Source organism: Procambarus clarkii, chromosome 47 (assembly GCF_040958095.1).
Source record: "Procambarus clarkii isolate CNS0578487 chromosome 47, FALCON_Pclarkii_2.0, whole genome shotgun sequence".
Taxonomy (NCBI): Eukaryota; Metazoa; Arthropoda; class Malacostraca; order Decapoda; family Cambaridae; genus Procambarus; species Procambarus clarkii.
This window is the reverse complement of record NC_091196.1, coordinates 17,265,653-17,281,430: the sequence shown is the minus strand read 5'-3', so window position 1 is coordinate 17,281,430 and position 15,778 is coordinate 17,265,653. Positions and strand designations below refer to the sequence as shown.

The 15,778-nt window shown below is 47.2% G+C and overlaps 1 protein-coding gene across 2 annotated transcripts in view; it reads left to right on the top strand.

Moving 5' to 3' along the window:
• LOC123762891 (uncharacterized) overlaps positions 1-15,778 on the top strand; it is a 51,663-nt gene that overhangs the window by 26,846 nt on the left and 9,039 nt on the right. The window contains exons 1-2 of one of the 2 annotated variants that reach the window (XM_045749631.2): positions 8,823-9,221; positions 15,250-15,545. The exons of the other annotated variant lie outside the window; for it this stretch is intronic. Of the exons in view, the coding sequence (XP_045605587.1) occupies positions 15,529-15,545 (17 nt within the window). The 5' untranslated portion in view covers positions 8,823-9,221; positions 15,250-15,528. Of the gene's footprint in view, positions 1-8,822; positions 9,222-15,249; positions 15,546-15,778 lie in introns of those variants that run through there. 2 annotated transcript variants of the gene reach the window in all.

The following is a 15,778-nucleotide window of genomic DNA, read 5'->3' as shown; positions in this document are numbered from 1 at the left end:
CTCAATATGGCCTCTCATACACACACAAGAGTCAAATAGAGAGAAAGATCTGGGGGTTGATATCACACCGAACCTGTCCCCAGAGGCCCACATCAAAAGAATATCATCAGCGGCATATGCTAGACTGGCCAACATAAGAACTGTCTTTAGAAACTTGTATAAGGAATCGTTCAGAACCCTGTATACCACTTATGTCAGACCAATCCTGGAGTATGCAGCTCCAGCCTGGAGTCCATACCTAGTTAAACACAAGACAAAGTTAGAGAAGATTCAGAGGTATGCCACCAGGCTCGTCCCGGAACTGAGAGGAATGAACTACGAGAAAAAGCTTAAGGAGCTGAACCTCACATCCCTGGAAACAGATAAGTAAGGGGAGACATGATAACCACCTACAAAATTCTCAGGGGAATTGACAGAGTGGATAAAGACAAACTCTTCAGCACGGGTGGAACACAAACAAGGGGACATAGGCGGAAGCTGAGTACCCACATGAGCCACAGACATATTAGAAAGAACTTTTTCAGTGTCAGAGTGGTTGACAAATGAAATGCATTGGCAGTGATGTGGTGGAGGCTGACTCCATACACAGTTTCAAGTGTAGATATGATAGAGCCCAGTAGGCTCAGGAATCTGTACACCAGTTGATTGACAGTTGAGAGGCGGGACCAAAGAGCCAGAGCTCAACCCCCGCAAACACAACTAGGTGAGTACAACTACGTGAGTACACTCCTCATTATAGACTCACACACACACTCATCATTATGGCCACTTACAACACAGTACGGCATCACGACACAGTATGGCCTTGATGACACACTCTATAGTCATATACTAGATAGTGTGGCCCTCACTACACACTCAGTATGGCCCCATCACAACATACCTGGTATGGTCCCCTCAGATACACGCCTCATAATCATATATTCTATTATATATACTTTAAGAGAGAATGTCTGTCTGTCTGTTCAAAGTTGGAGGCCTGGGACCAGATTCACGAAGCAGTTACGCACGTACTTAGGACCGTCTTCCTTCGTAGCGGCTACGTCGGGATTCAGGTAGACTTTTAAGAATGAAAATCTTCGTAAGTAAACACCGTCGCACTAAGAACGGACTCAACCACTCGTAGGTTTACATAAACTGGATATAACTCAATTTTTCTCTACTACACAACACGGAGGATCGATTTTATTATAAACAAACAATTTAGCTGGCGAGTCTCACTCAAGGAGGAGTCCTTCGTGTTAGTTATATGTTCATTCTCGGCTTGAAACTTGTAGTAAATATGTCTTTTATGATATTAGAATTTTTTTTTTTTTTGAGATATATACAAGAGTTGTTACATTCTTGTACATTCTTGTTTTATAATAGCAAGATGACCAGACCACACACTGGAAGGTGAAGAGACGAGGGTCTGGTCAACTTACTTTAGCCACGTTATTGTGACTCATCGCCTGCAATAGCAAGATATTATACCAGTAGTTATTAAGTAAATAAACACTGGTGAACATGAAATATGAGAGAAGGTGATGATCCCGGGCTGGTGGGAACATTTACTATCACCAAATGCCCCTGTTCACCCAGCAATAAGTATAGCTAGGGGTGTACCTTAGCTATACATACCCATTTATAATTTATTTAGTTTGTGTTTAGTTTGAAATTAAATCTGGGTGAGGCATAAAAGAAAAATATGTTGCACAAATGATGTTAGATAAGGGAATATCTTGAGGTTATCTTGAGATGATTTCTGGGCTTAGCGTCCCCGCGGCCCGGTCCTCGACCAGGCCTCCTTATTGTTACACACCCCCAGGAAGCAGCCCGTAGCAGCTGTCTAACTCCCAGGTACCTATTTACTGCGAGGTGAACAGGGGCATCAGGGGTGAAAGAAACTGCCCATTTGTTTCCGCCTCCGCCGGGGATTGAACCCGGAACCTTAGGACTACGAATCCCAAGCGCTGTCCACTCAGCCTGACGACTGAGTGGACAGCCAGTCAGGGTAAGGGTAAAAACTTCAAAAACCTTTGTAAGTGAATACTTAGGCCTATAGTTATTACTATAACTGAATATTAAGGCCCGTTAAAAAAGAGAAGGGAAGCAGGGGATAGTGGGAGGGATGAAGGGGATGGGGACTGAAGAGGGCCAAGGGGCAGATGGAAGAAGGGTGGAATGTGGGGATGGGAGGATAGATAATCCTGAGCACCACAGTCTAACACCCCCATATATATATATATATATATATATATATATATATATATATATATATATATTTATATATATATATATATATATATATATATATATATATATATATATATATATATATATATATATAATATATATATATATATAAATTTGTAGTTTTCATCTTACAGGTTGTATTACAATACTGCTTTATTTTTCTAGAATACCAATACTATAAGGCGTTGCTGTACACGGATCCAACAAAATTATCAGCAATAGGTGAGGCAGCTATATTTCTGAGAAATGCTTATTTTATTTATCTTATAAGCTGAGGCAGCGTATTTTATTTGAGGAATGCTCAGCTGATTCCTTTACATTTAGCGTGGAACAAATTTGTGTCCAAGACGTCTTCCTGTTCCACCATTGGGCTGTGTGTAACAATAAGTAATTAGCAAAAGAAGGCACCAAGCCGGGAAGGCTGTGGAGCACCATTGTGTATAACAATAAACTGATTTTGTTAACAGATAATGCACCTGTGAGTCAGACAAATCCTGTCACCTGTAAAAATATTGATCCAGTTATTTAAATAATAAACTCTTTTTCTACTGTGTATCCAAAGAAGTGAAAAACTGAGACATACTGCACAATTTAATGAATGATTCACAAGAAATATGACTATTACATATCAACAAGAGATCTTAATGATCCATGGTTAACATGATTTAATAAGCATAATACTGGTATTAATACAAACTATAATTTAAAACCTTTATTACTGATTTTTTTGTTAAGAAGCTTAGGTATAAACAGCAATGTGCTGCTACACTATTCTATATGAAAGATTACACAGTGTAGATAAAACCTAGCTATAAGTTCATCTAATACTCCTATCTCACAGGGTGGTTAGTCATACATGGAATCAGGGAAGAAAATACCAGCCTCAATACAAAAAACAAGTCAACTCTGACTTGTTACGGTATCGACACCGTCACTGGAGTATAGAGTGGCGATTCAGCGCCATCTATGGGTCTGTACTCCAACTCCCCGGTATTGGTGGCTACACAGACAACGCCATCTGTTGGTGGTGGCGTGGCAGCGGTGAATGGCTCCGGTTTCCTGCCTCAGTCAGAATGTGAGGTCGATGATGACGACCTCTGGTGGGAGGCGTATCAAGATCAGCGCCATCTAGGTTGTGGCTACAAGCGTAATATCAAGTCCCCGGTGGACGAGTGTTATCCCAGGGTTACCCAGTGTACTCTCCATCTGGCTAATGACGTTTTTATGTCCACAGAGGTGACATATGGAGGCGATTGAGCTGGGGCAGTTCACCTGGAGCAGTCCACGAACTCTTGACTTGGTCCTGTGTGAGGACTAAGTGGCCGCCGTCTGATTAGAGCAGTGTGTTAGCTGCCGATGTACTCAGTGTTGTATGGTCCGACGTACCCGGGATTGGCCTGTAAGAGTTACGAAAGACAGTGATGTGTCTATTGTGAAGTGCTGCTAGCAAGCTGCTAGAGGCTTCTGCCAGGGTGTTAGCTGCCCCTGTGTGTGTTAGTTTGGGACCCCTGTCAGCGTGTTGCTGAAGCCCTCTGCCAGTGTGTATCTGGAGAGCGAAAGGTTGGGTGTAGACACATCATGATACTGTGTGGGTGGACTGGCCCGTGTAGAAGGTGAACTCGCCAGTGTTTCCCAATATGAGTGGACAACATGTACCTGGAATGTGGATTCACTGGGCTTGATGAACACTGTCGTTGTGCTGTGTCCTGCATGAAAGAGACACCATTGTAAATAGGTGTAGGCATACTTTAATATTATAATATATTGATGAGGGAAATTGTATATTGCTTATCCCTCCCCCCATTATTTATTCATTGCACTACTACTTGAAACAACCAGTTCTTGAAAGCTTACCATCGACTTGGGGTTGGATATAGTGAAAGAGGTTATAACAGCAAGAACCCGGTTACTGGTCCAAGTGGCCGTAACAGACTTAACAACTTCACGATTTTCACAAGTGGTAAGTAATTAACCTTACAGTTTCTACAAGACTCCTCTCAAACAATGTAGTTTTTTAACATGTTTAGGTATACACAGCAATGTGCTGCTTCCCTATTCTGTATGAAGGATCACACAGTGTAGATCAAAAACCAGCTACAAGCTCATCCAACATCCTCAACTCACAGGATGGCCAGTCATACATGGCATCAGGAGAGAACGAGAAGTGTAAGGCTGATCTATGAGCCTCCACTGGCAAGATCTGGGTGTAGCACAAGATTATCTTCCAATATTCCTGAGTGTATGAAGTAATTACAGAGCTCAAAGAACCTCATATCATTTGGTCTGAAGTCACTGATAACAGGACAATCACTGATAGTGTTGGAGAGTATGTTCTCTCAAGTAGGACTGAAAACAGATGTTTTTTTTCACCCAGAGGGTTATAAATCCATGGAACCGCCTACCCGCTGAAGCCGTAAATGCCAAAATCCAGCTAGAAAATATCATTAGGATAATTGGCGGGACTTAACAAGCCGCTGGCTTTTTGTCCTCGTCGAGGCCACTAGATAGTTAGTGGTCCTTGGGTAAATTTAGGTAAATATATACGTAAATAAATACCATCACTTCTCAAATCGGAGCGACAAGGAAAACCACGAAATATCTCTTAGAATTACGTAGGTAAAAAAAAAAATATATAACATATTTGTTTACTACAATGTCGGTGCTGGCTGTACAAGTTGAAAAAAACAGTTTTACTTCGAAATATACTAATTTTATAAGAAAATTCGACATAAATAAGTGGCAAGTGATAATGGATGAGCACCTGTATGTAGCCGTCGTGATTGGCTACAGCTGTAAGACGAAAAATGTTACCTTTTCTTTGATTGGCCAAACGAAAAGCCCTAGTGACATCTAGCGAGATTTAAGTGAAGTTGCTAAAATCATCGTAAATAAATCTTTCTGAATTGGGCGTAGGAACGTCCTTAGGCAATACTTACGAACCTTCGTAACACACTTACTTACGAAGAAATACACGGAGCTTCGTAAATCTAGGTCCAGATGTCTGACAGATGGGGTGGTCTGGTGTCCACTAACAACAGAGGTCCCAGGACAGAGCCCCGGGGCACTCCACTAACAGAGGTCCCAGGACAGAGCCCCGGGACACTCCACTAACAACAGAGACCCCAGGACAGAGCCCCGGGGCACTCCACTAACAACAGAGGTCCCAGGACAGAGCCCCGGGGCACTCCACTAACAACAGAGGTCCCAGGACAGAGCCCCGGGGCACTCCCCTAACAGAGGTCCCAGGACAGAGCCCCGGGACACTCCACTAACAACAGAGACCCCAGGACAGAGCCCCGGGGCACTCCACTAACAACAGAGGTCCCAGGACAGAGCCCCGGGGCACTCCACTAACAACAGAGGTCCCAGGACAGAGCCCCGGGGCACTCCACTAACAACAGAGGTCCCAGGACAGAGCCCCGGGGCACTCCACTAACAACAGAGACCCCAGGACAGAGCCCCGGGGCACTCCACTAACAACAGGTCAACACTATGACGACGCTTAAGGGCGGGTCTCTGACGTGTGCGGTGCTCAGACAAGGACGGGGCTACGTATATTTGCTGCCAGGTGAACAGAGGCATTAGGTGAAATGATACGTGCCCAACCATTTCTGTCCCTTGTAGGAACTGAACCCGGGATCCCGCTGATGCGTCATGAACGAAATTAAGCCACCTGTACTACCGAGACTCTCAAAAAGGCAAGTGTATAGTGTTTTTGGTAGAAATATCAGGTGTGTACTCAGCACCTGGCCACAGTAGCACTCAGGTGTGTACTCAGCACCTGGCCACAGTAACACTCAGGTGTGTACTCAGCACCTGGCCACAGTAGCACTCAGGTGTGTACTCAGCACCTGGCCACAGTAACACTCAGGTGTGTACTCAGCACCTGGCCACAGTAGCACTCAGGTGTGTACTCAGCACCTGGCCACAGTAGCACTCAGGTGTGTACTCAGCACCTGGCCACAGTAACACTCAGGTGTGTACTCAGCACCTGGCCACAGTAGCACTCAGGTGTGTACTCAGCACCTGGCCACAGTAGCACTCAGGTGTGTACTCAGCACCTGGCCACAGTAGCACTCAGGTGTGTACTCAGCACCTGGCCACAGTAGCACTCAGGTGTGTACTCAGCACCTGGCCACAGTAGCACTCAGGTGTGTACTCAGTACCTGGGTATCTGAAACATGGTGAACATCAACTCAAGACACCTGCTGGGCGAGTAACAGGTGATGAGAGATGCAAGTCTTTCCATGTTGACATAACATATAGAAAATAGCTGAAGATGCTGTGAGAAGAGATTTGAAGTGCATTGCAAGAGAGAGAGAGAGATCTGACGTGCATTGCAAGAGAGAGTGTTACGGCCCTACTGGGGCGTAACCGGGTTCTTTTCTGGTGTTATTAGAATTTGGGAATCCGGCCCCAAGTTAGTAGAGGCTTTCAAGGGATGTGTTCCATAACGCAAGTTAACTTAAAGGGGGAGGGATACAAATGTTCTGATTTATATATATTATTTCACCACCACCATAAATAAATATATAACAGTCACATGGGGGTTATAAATACACTATAATATACAGAGTTGTCTTCCTCTGAAGACACAGGATGCTCCACGGTGCGCACTTCGGGTAGCCCTGGTTCCTTTCTCAGTGGCCCACGATGAATCCTCTATGATTCTCTCGGCGAATCTACCCTGGCCACAGGCCAGCCAAATCACAGTCCCACTGGATGCTCCGTCGTGGAGGCCTTCAACCACAATCCAGCCAGTAGCTGGCAGGTTCCGATCAGCTCCACTGTGTAGGCCACTCCACGACCGATACTAGGGTTCCAAGCCCTAGGCAGGAGCCTCATGTGATCCCTCTGATCACCCTCCTCTCTAAGCACCACAGTGGCTAGTCTCTTCCACCAGCCAGCCCCGGATAAGGCGATTCCTGATACTGCCACGTCACAGGCAGGCTAACACTCTCAGCAGAGTTCGTCCGGGGGTGACTCGCAGCTTCTTCAGCAAACTCGTGGAGAAACCTTGGCTGCCTTGGGTAGACTGATCCATTGTCCAATACAGCAGTCCCAGGTCGACTCTGTAATCAGACACATCATTAGTACTGGGACTAGGGAACCTCACTTACGGGCTTAGACACAAACGTCCACCTATCCACTCCATAGATGGCGTTGCTGTCTAAGCGCCACCTCACCAGAGGTCAGCAGCGGCTATGTTACGAGCTGATTAAGACGGGAATCCAGCCCCTGTGGCCGGTATATCCCGTCCTCACTAGATGGCATTGTTCATTTGGAGGGGTTTTCGGGAGCGGACTCACAGATGGCATTGTCGTCACTGCTCCGTGCTACGACGCTGGACTCGGGTCCATAACAGAGAGAGAGATCTGATGTGCATGGCAAGAGGAGACCAAGTGAGGGCCTTGCACGGAACAATATGACCAGCAGTGAGGAGGGACACGAGATAGCCCCAATTGGAGTAATATTCGGACCACCGGCTGTAAATGGATCAGACAGTAAACCAATTTGTGGAGAGCTGAAAAGATATCAACTGTGAGTGATGTGTATGGCCGGTGCAGTTTACCCTCGCGGGGGGGGGAGGGGGAGGGCAAGACACTCCACTCTTGCCCTCCTAAAGAGGCAGAAGAGCTCCTGCAGATGATAAGAGATGTCTCCTTATACAGCTCGTTATTGCTCTCACCCGAAGCAATAATATTATGCATTTGGTCCTGAGAAATACATAAATTATTACTAATGAGGAAACAGCCAACGAACTGGGTGATTAAAGAGGAATTAGATTTACAACAGCAATGAAAATTGATGCGAGAGAAGGCTATTACACTGTTAGGGTTCAGTAAAGCTGATTTTGAGGAAAGGATGGATTGGGTGCACCTGAACACAGGAGATGGACTGTCCTTGTGACGGGCCGTGGGTCGAGCGGTGGGTGACATGACAAAGTGTTACGGCCACTTTGGGCCAGTAACCGGGCTCTTGCTGCTATAACCTTCTCTACTATATCCAACCCCCAAGACGGTGGTAAGCTTTCAAGAACTGACTGTCAGCTATTAGTGCAAAGAATAAAAGGCGGATAAACAATACACAATCACATCTTCATCAATATATTAACACCTTCACCACTACATATATACTGTATGTTAAATTAAAGTATTACTACACGTATTTACAATAGTGTCTCTTTCACTCAGGACACAATACATCGGCAGTGTTCATCAATCTCGGTGAATCCACTTTCCAGGTACCGTCGAGTTCACCTTCTTCAACATGGGCCAGTCCACACCGTATCTTCACGATGTGTCAATATCCCATCTCCACTCTCCAGATACACGCCGGCAGAGGGTTTCAACAACACGCTGACAGAGTCTCTTAACAATCCTATACAGGGGTAGCTAACACCCTGGCAGAGGTCTCTAGCAGCTTGCTAGCAGCACTTCTCAACAGACGCACCTCTGTTGTCTTGTAACTCTTCCTGGCCAATCCCGGGTCATCGGCCCATACAACACTGCATAAGCAAGCAGCTAACACACTGCTACTACCGACGGCGGCCGCTTTGCCCTCTCACAGGACCAAGTCAAGAAATCTTGGACTGCCCAAGGTGAACTGCCCTCCTTGATGCAATCGCCTCCTTATGTCACCTCTGTGAACATAAAAAGTCATTAACTAGACGGACAGTACACTGGGTGACCCTAGAATAACACCCTTCCTCCGGGAAATTGAAATTGTAAATTGTAGCCACAACTTTGATAGAGTTGATCTCGATATGTCACCCACCAGAGGTCATCATCATCGACTTCCTCTTCAAACTGGGGCAGGAAACCTGAGTCTTTCATCAATACCACGCCACCACCAACAGATGGCGTTGTGTGCGTAGCCACCAATACCGGGGAGTTGGAGTGCAGACCCATAGATGGGGCTGAAATCGCCACGCCATACTCCAGCGTCGGTGTCGATACCGTAACACAAGGGAATACACATCCAGGGTAAGACACCATGTACATTGATCAGGTCGAATAACCAATTAATATTAGGAAAGTCTATCTAGACCAACAATTTGTCAGAGTAGTTGGAAATTTTAAAAAGGACATAAGGAAGAAATTGGTAATTACATAAAACAGAGCAGACAAACACACCCTGAAGTGCGTTTGGTTCTTAAGTGTATCAGACAAAGATTAAGGTAAACACTGAGCTATTTTCCAGATAGGTCAGGACACCAGGCTTGCATACTCCTTGCTTGCAAGCAGAGCTCCAGCGGGTATACTCCTTGCTTGCAAGCAGAGCTCCAGCGGGTATACTCCTTGCTTGCAAGCAGAGCTCCAGCGGGTATACTCCTTGCTTGCAAGCAGAGCTCCAGCGGGTATACTCCTTGCTTGCAAGCAGAGCTCCAGCGGGTATACTCCTTGCTTGCAAGCAGAGCTCCAGCGGGTATACTCCTTGCTTGCAAGCAGAGCTCCAGCGGGCATACTCCTTGCTTGCAAGCAGAGCTCCAGTGGGTATACTCCTTGCTTGCAAGCAGAGCTCCAGCGGGTATACTCCTTGCTTGCAAGCAGAGCTCCAGCGGGTATACTCCTTGCTTGCAAGCAGAGCTCCAGCGGGTATACTCCTTGCTTGCAAGCAGAGCTCCAGCGGGTATACTCCTTGCTTGCAAACAGAGTCCCAGTGGGTATACTCCTTGCTTGCAAGCAGAGCTCCAGCGGGTATACTCCTTGCTTGCAAGCAGAGCTCCAGCGGGTATACTCCTTGCTTGCAAGCAGAGCTCCAGCGGGTATACTCCTTGCTTGCAAGCAGAGTCCCAGTGGGTATACTCCTTGCTTGCAAGCAGAGCTCCAGCGGGTATACTCCTTGCTTGCAAGCAGAGCTCCAGCGGGTATACTCCTTGCTTGCAAGCAGAGCTCCAGCGGGTATACTCCTTGCTTGCAAGCAGAGCTCCAGCGGGTATACTCCTTGCTTGCAAGCAGAGCTCCAGCGGGTATACTCCTTGCTTGCAAGCAGAGCTCCAGCGGGTATACTCCTTGCTTGCAAGCAGAGTCCCAGTGGGTATACTCCTTGCTTGCAAGCAGAGCTCCAGCGGGTATACTCCTTGCTTGCAAGCAGAGCTCCAGCGGGTATACTCCTTGCTTGCAAGCAGAGCTCCAGCGGGTATACTCCTTGCTTGCAAGCAGAGCTCCAGCGGGTATACTCCTTGCTTGCAAGCAGAGCTCCAGCGGGTATACTCCTTGCTTGCAAGCAGAGCTCCAGCGGGTATACTCCTTGCTTGCAAGCAGAGCTCCAGCGGGTATACTCCTTGCTTGCAAGCAGAGCTCCAGCGGGTATACTCCTTGCTTGCAAGCAGAGCTCCAGCGGGTATACTCCTTGCTTGCAAGCAGAGCTCCAGCGGGTATACTCCTTGCTTGCAAGCAGAGCTCCAGCGGGTATACTCCTTGCTTGCAAGCAGAGCTCCAGCGGGTATACTCCTTGCTTGCAAGCAGAGTCCCAGTGGGTATACTCCTTGCTTGCAAGCAGAGCTCCAGCGGGTATACTCCTTGCTTGCAAGCAGAGTCCCAGTGGGTATACTCCTTGCTTGCAAGCAGAGCTCCAGCGGGTATACTCCTTGCTTGCAAGCAGAGCTCCAGTGGGTATACTCCTTGCTTGCAAGCAGAGCTCCAGTGGGTATACTCCTTGCTTGCAAGCAGAGCTTCAGTGGGTATACTCCTTGCTTGCAAGCAGATCCCCAGTGGTTATACTCCTTGCTTACAAGCAGAGTCCCAGTGGTTATACTCCTTGCTTACAAGCAGAGTCCCAGTGGGTATACTCCTTGCTTACAAGCAGAGTCCCAGTGGGTATACTCCTTGCTTGCAAGCAGATCCCCAGTGGTTATACTCCTTGCTTACAAGCAGAGTCCCAGTGGGTATACTCCTTGCTTACAAGCAGAGTCCCAGTGGGTATACTCCTTGCTTGCAAGCAGATCCCCAGTGGTTATACTCCTTGCTTACAAGCAGAGTCCCAGTGGGTATACTCCTTGCTTGCAAGCAGAGCTCCAGTGGGTATACTCCTTGCTTGCAAGCAGAGCTCCAGTGGGTATACTCCTTGCTTGCAAGCAGAGCTCCAGTGGGTATACTCCTTGCTTGCAAGCAGAGCTCCAGTGGGTATACTCCTTGCTTGCAAGCAGAGCTCCAGTGGGTATACTCCTTGCTTGCAAGCAGAGCTCCAGTGGGTATACTCCTTGCTTGCAAGCAGAGCTCCAGTGGGTATACTCCTTGCTTGCAAGCAGAGCTCCAGCGGGTATACTCCTTGCTTGCAAGCAGAGCTCCAGTGGGTATACTCCTTGCTTGCAAGCAGAGCTCCAGTGGTTATACTCCTTGCTTACAAGCAGAGTCCCAGTGGGTATACTCCTTGCTTACAAGCAGATCCCCAGTGGTTATACTCCTTGCTTACAAGCAGAGCTCCAGTGGGTATACTCCTTGCTTACAAGCAGATCCCCAGTGGTTATACTCCTTGCTTACAAGCAGAGTCCCAGTGGGTATACTCCTTGCTTGCAAGCAGAGCTCCAGTGGGTATACTCCTTGCTTACAAGCAGATCCCCAGTGGTTATACTCCTTGCTTACAAGCAGAGTCCCAGTGGGTATACTCCTTGCTTGCAAGCAGAGCTCCAGCGGGTATACTCCTTGCTTGCAAGCAGAGCTCCAGCGGGTATACTCCTTGCTTGCAAGCAGAGCTCCAGCGGGTATACTCCTTGCTTGCAAGCAGAGCTCCAGCGGGTATACTCCTTGCTTGCAAGCAGAGTTCCAGCGGGTATACTCCTTGCTTGCAAGCAGAGCTCCAGTGGGTATACTCCTTGCTTACAAGCAGATCCCCAGTGGTTATACTCCTTGCTTACAAGCAGAGTCCCAGCGGGTATACTCCTTGCTTGCAAGCAGAGCTCCAGCGGGTATACTCCTTGCTTGCAAGCAGAGCTCCAGCGGGTATACTCCTTGCTTGCAAGCAGAGCTCCAGCGGGTATACTCCTTGCTTGCAAGCAGAGCTCCAGCGGGTATACTCCTTGCTTGCAAGCAGAGCTCCAGCGGGTATACTCCTTGCTTGCAAGCAGAGCTCCAGTGGGTATACTCCTTGCTTGCAAGCAGAACCCCAGTGGGTATACTCCTTGCTTGCAAGCAGAGCTCCAGTGGGTATACTCCTTGCTTGCAAGCAGAACCCCCAGTGGGTATACTCCCAGTTTACAAGTAGAGTTCCAGTGGGTATTACACACAGAGATCACACTAACGTGATGCATCAAATGAACAAATCCACAAGGGCCGTGACGAGGATTCGAACCTGCGTCCGGGAGCATCCCAGACACTGCCTTAATCGACTGAGCTACGACATGGTTAAACAGAGTTGAAACCGAAGTTCTACTGAACTTACTGGATCCCGTAGCCTCTCCGAGGCACAAACCAGGATTTTACACAACTCCATTAAGCTAGACGTAGATATATAAGAATACTTAGTAAATATAAAAATGTTGTGGATTCCTTCTCACATTGGCCTGCAGGAACATGAAAAAGTTGACGCCCTTGCTAAGGCTGCAGTAAATAAAGACAGTATTGAACGGAATCTTGAGTTATCAAATAGGTCCCTTAAAAGTGTCATTAGACGAGAACTCCTGGATGGATTTGAAGAAAGTAGAACAGTGCAAACTGGAACTAGCAGGTCCATTGTTCATCACAATGAAATAAGTGAAGTAAAACATGTGTATGGGACAAGTAACAAAGTCAGTAGACTAACAGATGTTGTCACAGCTCGTATAAGACTTGGCTACAAGTATCTCTGGCAGTTGGGCTTGTATAGGGATCTAGATGAAGTAAAGTGTAAAGTGTGTGGACATAGGCAGGGACACACACTCCAACACTATATCTTGGATTGTAGTAAAATTGAGCCATTTAGAGATAAATTTAAGCTCACTCTGTATGATATGGCAACCTATCTTATTACCATGGATAAATTACCTGAAATCCTTGCACTGTACCCATATTTCGCTTCCAGTAGATGACCGACATATGAGATTCAGAAACAAGTAGTGTATTGTGAGGACTAATAATAAACAGAAGCTCCCCTATGACTCTGTAATATCCGCATTGGTCAAACTATTATGTATTAGCGATAAGACCTACCATTAATGTATGATGACTTACTGTAAATATATAGCTCTTGTAATAGCACTTTCTCTGTAACTATCTGACATTGTAACTATAAGGTGTGAAGGACAGATGAAATTGTTTATGTAATAATCTAAGATGAGGTCTGATGTGCCCTCTGTAATGTTTTTGCGCTACCGCTCACAGGATGAGTATGGGGTGACCAATAAACTACCGCTCACAGGATGAGTATGGGGTGCACAATAAACTACCGCTCACAGGATGAGTATGGGGTGACCAATAAACTACCGCTCACAGGATGAGTATGGGGTGACCAATAAACTACCGCTCACAGGATGAGTATGGGGTGCACAATAAACTACCGCTCACAGGATGAGTATGGGGTGCACAATAAACTACCGCTCACAGGATGAGTATGGGGTGCACAATAAACTACCGCTCACAGGATGAGTATGGGGTGACCAATAAACTACCGCTCACAGGATGAGTATGGGGTGACCAATAAACTACCGCTCACAGGATGAGTATGGGGTGCACAATAAACTACCGCTCACAGGATGAGTATGGGGTGACCAATAAACTACCGCTCACAGGATGAGTATGGGGTGACCAATAAACTACCGCTCACAGGATGAGTATGGGGTGCACAATAAACTACCGCTCACAGGATGAGTATGGGGTGACCAATAAACTACCGCTCACAGGATGAGTATGGGGTGACCAATAAACTACCGCTCACAGGATGAGTATGGGGTGCACAATAAACTACCGCTCACAGGATGAGTATGGGGTGACCAATAAACTACCGCTCACAGGATGAGTATGGGGTGACCAATAAACTACCGCTCACAGGATGAGTATGGGGTGACCAATAAACTACCGCTCACAGGATGAGTATGGGGTGACCAATAAACTACCGCTCACAGGATGAGTATGGGGTGACCAATAAACTACCGCTCACAGGATGAGTATGGGGTGACCAATAAACTACCGCTCACAGGATGAGTATGGGGTGACCAATAAACTACCGCTCACAGGATGAGTATGGGGTGACCAATAAACTACCGCTCACAGGATGAGTATGGGGTGCACAATAAACTACCGCTCACAGGATGAGTATGGGGTGACCAATAAACTAGCCGTCGTCGGCGGCAACAAAATAATCCCCCCCCCCCTGCACCCGAGCTATGTCAACAGGCCGTTCTCCCTCTTCGCCCTTACATCATTACACACAGAGATCACACTAACGTGATGCATCAAATGAACAAATCCACAAGGGCCGTGACGAGGATTCGAACCTGCGTCCGGGAGCATCCCAGACACTGCATTGACATAGCTCGGGTGCAGGGGGAAGTTGTGTAAAATCCTAGTTTGTGCCTCGGAGAGGCTACGGGATCCAGTAAGTTCAGTAGAACTTCGGTTTCAACTCTTTTTAACCCTGTCGTAGCTCAGTCGATTAAGGCAGTGTCTGGGATGCTCCCGGACGCAGGTTCGAATCCTCGTCACGGCCCTTGTGGATTTGTTCCAGTGAGTTACCAGCAGAGCGCCGGAGTCTTGACGGTATAAAGGTAATGTGAGGAGCAGGTCTGAGACGCGCGGGGAGCCACGGTCGACGGCGACCCTGGGCCCCTGCTGGTCCAACAACGGCCCCGCTGCTAAATATAGCCCACTGTTCGCCACCCCATCCAAACTTTACCAGGAAACTTGCCTCTAAAATTCGTTTTTTATTTTTTTCGAATTTATTCTTTAGTGGCTAAGAGGTTTTACCAATGACATAGTTGAATATTTTACCAATTATATATTTGCTCGTCCACCGGATCATCGTCATATTGTGTGTTGTTGTCCAGAATGCGAGACGAAGAGAATTTTTTAAAAACAGTTTTCCGTTTTGGGTCAACAGTTGGCCAGGGAGGATGTGCCAACGTCACGTCTTGAAAACAAAAAAACCAGCAGTAAGCCACAAGAGTATATAACGGGGAGAGCTTGTAGTGAGCCCCTCTCTCCTCCACCCTCGTCCACCAGTACCAAGTTCCACACTCCGGTACTCACTTGGACACTCCGGTAGCCGGTTCGACACTCCGGTACTCAGGTCGACACTCCGGTAGCGTCCCTGGTGACAGCAGTTGGTGGTACAGAGGTCGAGGTGCAGGAGCGGACAGCTGTACAACTGTGTCGACAGATGTTGGTGATGAACAGGCGAGTGTTGTAGTGGAGTGTTGTGGTGGAGTGTTGTGGTGGAGTGTTGTAGTAGTGTTGTAGTGGTGTTGTAGTGGAGTGTTGTGGTGGAGTGTTGTAGTGGAGTGTTGTAGTGGAGTGTTGTGGTGGTGTGTTGTAGTGGAGTGTTGTAGTAGTGTTGTAGTGGAGTGTTGTGGTGGAGTGTTGTAGTAGTGTTGTAGTGGAGTGTTGTGGTGGAGTGTTGTAGTGGTGTT